We start from the raw sequence: 7,874 nt of genomic DNA on the forward strand, positions 1-7,874 counted from the left end.
ATCCTCACACAGGCAAGTGTGTGTGTGTGTGTGTGTGTGTGTGTGTGTGTGTGTGTTTGTGTGTGCTTGTGTGTGTGTGGTTGTGCTTGTGCTTGTGTGTGTGCATGTGTGTGCGTGTGCTTATGTGTGTGCTTTGTGTGTGTGTGTGTGTTTGTGTGTGTGCTTTGTGTGTGTGTGTGTATGTGTTTGTGTGTGTGCTTTGTGTGTGTGTTTGTGTGTGTATGTGTGTTGTGGTTGTGCTTGTGCTTGTGTATATGCATGTGTGTGCGTGTGCTTATGTGTGTGCTTTGTGTGTGTGTGTGTGTGTGTGTGTGTGTGTGTGTCTGTGTGTGTTTAAAGAGAGAGATAGGACCAGAAGGAAAACCAACTGGGGTTTATTTTTCTGCACAGTACTTGACCTTCTCAAGTTGAAATTCACATCAAACAGCAGTTGGCTGGAAGTTGGACAAATGAAGACTTTATTCAAAGCACATGTGGCATCCCTGTCTTGCTTTGAAAGAAAAAAATCCTCATTATTCTCTTGGGTTGGGTGTGCGTGCAAAGGCGATTGTGCCGACACTGCCAAGCATGGTCTCCAAGGCAGCCCTGGGAGCTGGCATCCAGTGCCTCACAGAGGATTAGCCTCCCACATCAGGGCAGAGCTGGGGCTCTTCCACTGCCCTGCCCCTGGCATGCCTCATCCCCACAAGGCCTGGCATAGCTGCAGAAGGTAGGGAAGGATGGGTTTCAGCTTGCAGCTGATTGCTTACAGCTGACGTTTTCAGCATTGGGCTGAGAGAAGGTGAGAAACAAAGGCAGGAAGCCCACCCTCAAAGGTTTGGTGATTGATAAGGTGGATCAAAATTCAGCAATGTTTTACCATGGTGCCGGGCGACTGAGTGCTTCTGGGCCTTACAGTTCCACAGCTCTGCTGAGAATTCAACAGTCCACTGACTTCCATTTCCATGTTTATGCAATGACTTTCCTCGTGGTAGCCTTAAAAATGCCCCTACACCTCTCTCTCACTGACACCTCCCAAGAAGCCACAAACGGGAACAGTTAGCTTCTCTTTGTGTTTCCCAAGTACACAGTGTGTCCCCTTAAGCACGTGTGGCCACCCCTGGAGCTGATATGCTAGCTAGCTCTTCTGACTTCAAAGGCTCTTCTCTATTCCTTCTGTCCTTATGGGACAGGGTGGCCAGCATCCTGGATGAGCTAATGAGAAATAAAAGGAAATGTGTTCTGAGAAACTAGAGCTAATAACCCCATGCTAACACCACCCAGTAGGTCTCATGCCCTCACAGACTAGGCAAGGCAGCTCAAAAAGAATGGCAATCAGTCAGTCTCCATATACCTGGGCCTCTGTGGGTCGGGGCATGGAAAACCCTGCATTCTGGAACCTTCCTGCTGCTGGAGAATCTGGCGGGTGGGCAACTCATGTATGGTTCACTTCTGATTTTCAGTAGCAGTTCGCTATTCGGGGGACTCTTGCTGCTGGGAAATTCTGGAGGCTTCTAGGACCTCATAGCTAAGCTACTCCAGGACATTTTCTCGGTCAGCTCAAACACTTAAAAAACCCAAGCAATAAATCAGAGTCATAATCCACGCGACTGGAATCAACTTATTGCCAAAATTTGCTCCTGGTTGTGAATGGGACAGTGTACTAGGAGTTTCCTCACCATGAGACACATGAGCAGTGTAGACTCTGTCTCTCTTGCATCTGCCCTAGACGAGGTTACCAAGTGGGAATACAGGCCCTGAGACAAGCACACCGAGTCCCAAACCTTTATTCTTAGAGCACGTTTCTCAGAGTCCTCCCAACTTGCCCACGTGTCTGGATTGTGTGGGTTCTTTTCAGGACAGACCCTCCTTAACTTTGGGATGAAACAAGCTCCATCTATTAAAATGGACATGTGATTTCTGCCCTGAACCTACTGATGAACTGCACTAAGCTTCCTGATTGGCAGATGCTGATCCTTCCTTTCATCTCTGAAGGAAGCCAACTGATTTGTGTCGTATGATCTTTTCAATGTATTGCTTTTTTTTTGGGGGGGGGTTGGGTATTTTTGTTGTTTTTCTTTTCTTTTCCTTTCTTTTTTAAAGTCAGGTCTCACTATTTAGCTCTGAGAGTACTGGAATCCACTAAGTATACCAGGGTGGCCTCGATGTCACAGAAGTCTGTCTGTCTGTCTGTCTGTCTCTGCCTTTCAAGTACTGGGATTAAAGGCACGGGTCGCTATGCCCATCTTTAATGCATTATTAAATTCAGTATATGTTGAAGTCTAAGTAAAGTACTAAGGCCTGAATGGAGTGTTAAAGCCTAGATAAGATGTTAAGGCCTAGGTAACAGTTACCTGACCAGCCTGCCACTATAAGGAGACTTTCTCATGTGTTTCCGCTGTTGCTAGGAAATGTCCTAATGCCCAGATTGATTGCATATCCTGTTATGTTCTGTGCCCTTGGAAGCCAATCACGGTCATTTGTATGCTTTGTTATGTTCTGTGCCCTTGGAAGCCAATCACGGTCATTTGTATGCTTTGTATAGTTACCCACAATAATCCGGGACCTGAACCAACCACCCAGCAGCACTTCCTGCACCAGTGTACAAGCTTTTATGGTATAAGCTGCTCCTGGGGTGGATCCCAAAATAAGAGGGACACCTGCACCAATCTAAGAAACTATTTGGAATAAGATTTCCATTCTGAGTAGTGGTCTAGTAAAGTTTCAGTTCCCAAGGAGGTCTTCGGTACTGACATCCTACTTGGCAGAAAGAGACATGTATGTGGGTAACTGACTCCTGGTTGGTAAGTTAGGACATGAACGTGAGACCAGGCAAATCCCCCGTCACAGCTGAAACCCCAACCAGTGGGAGCAGGATAAATATACAACAAAGATGTGCTTCTAAGGACATCCCCTATCATTATATCCTGGTTGGCAAAATAACTTGACACAGCTGTTTGTGGATTTGGGGCTTAAAAACCCTGTAGGGTCTTAACTTAGTTTAGGGTCATGGTTCAATTCCCGACTCTGAACCATTAACCTGGTCAAGCAGTCCTGGGGTCTCTGCTCATAAACCCTCTCCATCTGACTTAGCCCGGTGTTTGTGTGGTTTGTGAAGTAATTCCTACACCCCAACAGTCTACAAGCCTTTCGTTAAAGAGTTTTGCACACTTCCATCAGGCGTGGTCTAGAGTGTGTCCATTGTTTCGTATCTAACTTTGGCATCAGGGTGTTCTCTTAACAGGATTAGTTTGCTGTGTACCTTCTGATAATATGGAATTATTTGAAAAGTGCCGTTGTTAGCATTTTTTAAAATGTGTTGAGGAATTCAACACGGAATCCTACTGTCCTGAGGTTTCCTTATTGGAAGACTGTTACTATATCAATGTTTTTGTTCATTATAGATCAGCTGTTTATATCTACTTAATACAAATTTTACATGTTATATGTCTCTGAATTTATTCATTTCTCCGAGACTTTCCAGCTCTTTGAATATAAAATGTTCAAGTATTTTTTTCTCATGATTCTCTGTTGTCTGTTCTCCTTTCTTTTATTTCATTAACTTGGTCTTTCATTTGACTAGTTTGGCTACGGACTCTTTGGTCTTTATCTTGTTTTATTTATGTCTTTGTTTCTATTGTTCCTTGAGTTTCTAGTTCACTGATTTGTCTAGTTCCTCTAGGTTTAACTTATACTTGCTTTCTAATGCTCGCAGAGAATCATTAGCCTATCGATTCGAGGTCTGCTTTTGTCTTGTGAGCAATCACAGCTTTAAACTTACTTCTTAACCTTAACTCCCAGGATGGCACTGCCACCACCCTGCAAGACACTAGGTGTGACAATTGGGGCTCCTCTGCACAGCTACACCATCAAGCAGGAGTTTCTCTCTGCTGCAGTGTCCTCTACTGGACTCAGGCCTGAGGCGACTGCTAGTCTCTTATCTTTAGATGAGACCTCTGCCACACACCGAGAGCCACATTATAGCCGCACGCTGCCCCGTTCCTTTTCAGTGCATCCTGCTGTTTTCCCCACTTTGGCCTTCCTCTTACATCCTTAGGGCTAGCCAGCGCTCCCAGCCCCTCTGTTCTACACATCGCTTTCTATCCTTTGCCCTTTGGCTTGTCTCATTAGTCACCTGCATGGAGGAAGCTTGTAACCTGATGCCTTATCCTGGAGACTTCAAGCCATGCATTTTAAGTGTGCCTTTTACTACAACATTTGCCTTTACTCTCTGAGAATTTCACACATGCATACAATGTATTTTGATCATCGTGGTCCACCAGTTCCTTCCCTTCAGCTCTTCCTGGATTCCAAGATCCTCGCCAAGCTCTCCCACCCCCAGCAGAATCATTTTTAATTGAGTACTTCCAACCTTCAGCTTCTGACAGTTTGTTTTTTTAGCCAGTCGATTCTGGGGGAGATGGTTGGTAACGTTAAAAACACGTTAGGCTACTAGGCATCACCTGGCAGATTAAAATGAGGATATTTTACTTTTCAGACTAATAGGTTATGAAGACTTGCAAAAACCCTTATGGAGTTTATCAACTGAGGAATTTTGCCTTTGTGCCAGGCCCGCCCATGTTGGCGACTTGCAGCTCGCTCCACCCTTGTTAGAACTTTGCTCTTTGCTCAGAAGTCAACAAGCTTTTGTTGTTGAGCCCAGGCTTGGTTTTCGACAGTTGAGACTCAGAATGTCTGTGTCCATGTGTCCAGACCTGCCTATCTCTTCTTCTCTGTGCCCACAACACATGCTGGGGCTCTCTGCCATTGCTGCTAAAACAAGGGCACTTGCGTACAACCCTGGTGCACCGGCATCGCTTTTACCTGCTGGGTTTAACTTGGCCAATGCACTAGGATTACTGATTATAATAAACACGTCTGAATTAGATATAAATATGTGTGAGATCAGACTTACAGCTTACAGCACCTACTGCGTTATGTGGAGAGATCTGAGGCTATGTTTTCTGTTTTTCAGAGGAAAGGTTTTGTGGATGTGTAAGTAGCTGTACAATAAACTCTATTGGGTTGAGAAGAGCCCTTATTCTGTATTTCAGGATCAGACAGTTTTGTCTAAAGACAGAAAGCCCGCCTCACTGTGTCATCCCACAGGAGGGACATTTCATTACTGTACAGAGAGTTTGCAGGAGGCAGTGGTGTGCCAGTGTGACAGCTAGCCACTGTCAAGTAAGAAATACCTTGGACACTCTCCTATCAAAGCCAAAAGCAGATCCAGATAGGTCTGGTGCTGCTGTCTACTGGAAAACAGTGGCTTGGAATGATGAAATGGCGAAATGCTTGCCCAAGTAGTTTCCTTTAGGAAAGCAAGAGCCTCAGTGTACAGTGGGACTGCGATTCCTTCTCAGTACTTCTCCTGGGTACCAATGTGTGTACGCAGTAAGCAATCCTGTGGGAAAATGGTGTGTTCTTGGGCCAGATGCCAGTTGTTCTGAGAGCAAGGACAAGTTCTAGGTAATTTCCTATCTCCAGAATACCTAGAAATCATAGACATCTTTATTCCTATTTCATAAACTCGCAATTCCTTTTCTCAACCTTTACCTTTGCGGGTTTTACGCACTTCCTTGCATCTCTTACATACATACATATAGAATTCAGGGACTTCAGGCAGCCCCTCCTAATTATAATGAGGAATTCAGTATATATGACAAATAGCCCAACATATGTTCATGATATATAATTTAGGTGTGTGTGTGTGTGTGTGTGTGTGTGTGTGTGTTGCTAAGAACTGAGACCAGATCAAGACATGTGCTCTCCTACGTAGTCATACCCTTAACTCTCATTTATATTTATATATATTTATATATAATGACATTTTCTTCAAGCTCTATCAAGTGCAAACACAAATGCCTAATCCCATCTCTCAAACCAGCTGCCTGAGAGAATAGCTTCCACGCAGAAGCATGCAATATATTCTGTATCAATTGTACAGAGCTGAACTAACGTGACCTGTCTTTCCATTCTCTAAAATTAAAACAGATAAAGGTGGTTCCTGGCCCTTCACAGTAGACTTGATAATCCAGTGTTTGTTTGATTCTTATTCTTGTCTAAACATAATATTTATTGTATTTCTTTTCATCACTTGACTAGCAGGAGGGCGGAGCTCTTTGGGCTGGGAAAGTTCTAAGGCTATGAATCATGTCGCTAAAGGCCAGCAGAACTTCCAAGTCACGCTATTTATTGAAGGCGGAAGATGCTGGTACTCACAGAAGAGTGAACCGTGCGTCAGTCAGAACACGTTCCTGTTTGCAGACCACAAACCCAGGAAAGCCAGGATGGACACTGCTGGAAAAGTAAGGGAAACGTTTTTTGGGGCCTGCTGGGTCTCTGGAGCTAACAATGGGGGTTGCATGTGGGTAAATTGCATCTGAATACCAATAGCAGCAGGATTCAATTGAAAAACCACACACTGAAGGTTCTCCCAGACAGCAGGGAGGGAAGCAGAGAATTGTGATTTCTATGGACAGTGTTCATAATTTAATTTCCAGCTAGTCAGTTATTTGCTCTGGATAGCAAACTGTTTCCATAAGGAGACTTCAATAGGGTCAGGGGTATCTACCCCATTCCTTTCTAGAGTTTAAAGGGTCCAGGATCTGAGGTGCAGCATCAAGTGGGGGAAAGTGTCCCGCTGTTGACGATTGAAAATGCTAATTCAGGAATGCAAAGTCAACAACAAAGAAATCATCCACTCCAGGTTCCTGGGGACATGTTTTATATCACAGCATTAGTGCAAACACTCTTAGAAAATAGGACTGTGTTGTGGATAGAGCGTGTTCATTCCTCAGAAGATGACAGGGCCAGAATGGTGACAGGAACTCAAAATACAAGGTTGGCTTTTCCCCACTTGCAGATTGGGATGACTGGCTTCCTGCTTTAAATGCATACGTAACTGCTTGAGACCGCTTGAGATGTTGGGTACTGTTATCCCTGTTACTTATAGACAGCTTTGCGTTTAGTCTACCTTAAAATTTTAGGAAGCCAATGATGCTGTTTAAAGTCTGGGAGGCATGAGAGAGGAGCTCTGAATGCTACAACCCGAAATAACTCCCCTCCCCCCATTTGAAGAGAGCGGGAAGGAAAATATCTTAATGTGAGTCAGTAAAAACCCAGTAAAAACCGAAAATCAGGAGAATTAACTTTACACTGTGGAAGTTAGTAACGCTGCCCATAGAAGTAAATGAAAGAGAGTTGGAATGAATCTTAAAACATTTTCAACTCCACACAACCAGTTCTGGGGCCCCCGTCGCGTGAATGTCCAGTCACTGTCAGAACATTCCCAGTAACAGGGAATTGGGGGACCCCAGGCAGCACTCCTAACTATGATCAGGACTCCAGCATACGTAACGAATGGCACACCAGATTTGGAATTTTGATTTGGCCATGCTATACAGTAGGGTAGTTCAACGAGGGTGATGTGGTCGGTCCTAAAGCTCTACGGCTATTTCCACGCATCTCAGGGAGAGAGATTTTCTGTTTGTCGGTACTCCCAGTACTCCCCCTGTTAACCTTTTTGCTGTTTCGTTAACAAATAAAAGGCAATTGTGATAGTTTGTTAAAGATGCCATTAACAACGTACCCGGTTGGTGAAGCATAAGCAGCAAAGATTTATTTGCTCACACATTTGGAAGCTGGGATCCTGAGAACAGAGTATGGACAAGATCAGTTCCTTTAGGAGCCTTTTCCTTTGCTGTTTCCACATGGTCTTCCCTATGTCTTAACCTCGTTATGAAAAACAGCCTATAGGACAGGTCAAACTGCATTTGGGCTCCAACCCACAAGCATAAAGAAGACTTTGGGCTAGGACAGTGTTCATGCTAGGGAATTTGGATGACCAGACTGTATGGAGGAAGTCAAGTATGTTCTCACATTCTCAAACTACC

The 7,874-nt window shown here is 44.4% G+C and overlaps 1 protein-coding gene across 2 annotated transcripts in view; it reads left to right on the forward strand.

Annotated features, from left to right (window-relative positions):
- The window catches only part of Adh7 (alcohol dehydrogenase 7 (class IV), mu or sigma polypeptide), a 64,213-nt gene that overhangs the window by 43,162 nt on the left and 13,177 nt on the right, over positions 1-7,874 (forward strand). Inside the window, exon 2 of one of the 2 annotated variants that reach the window (XM_087615327.1) lies at positions 6,085-6,287. In XM_087615327.1, the coding sequence (XP_087471453.1) occupies positions 6,126-6,287 (162 nt within the window). In that variant the 5' untranslated portion in view covers positions 6,085-6,125. 2 annotated transcript variants of the gene reach the window in all.

This window comes from Rattus norvegicus, chromosome 2 (assembly GCF_021556685.1).
Source record: "Rattus norvegicus strain SHRSP/BbbUtx chromosome 2, alternate assembly SHRSP_T2T, whole genome shotgun sequence".
Taxonomy (NCBI): Eukaryota; Metazoa; Chordata; class Mammalia; order Rodentia; family Muridae; genus Rattus; species Rattus norvegicus.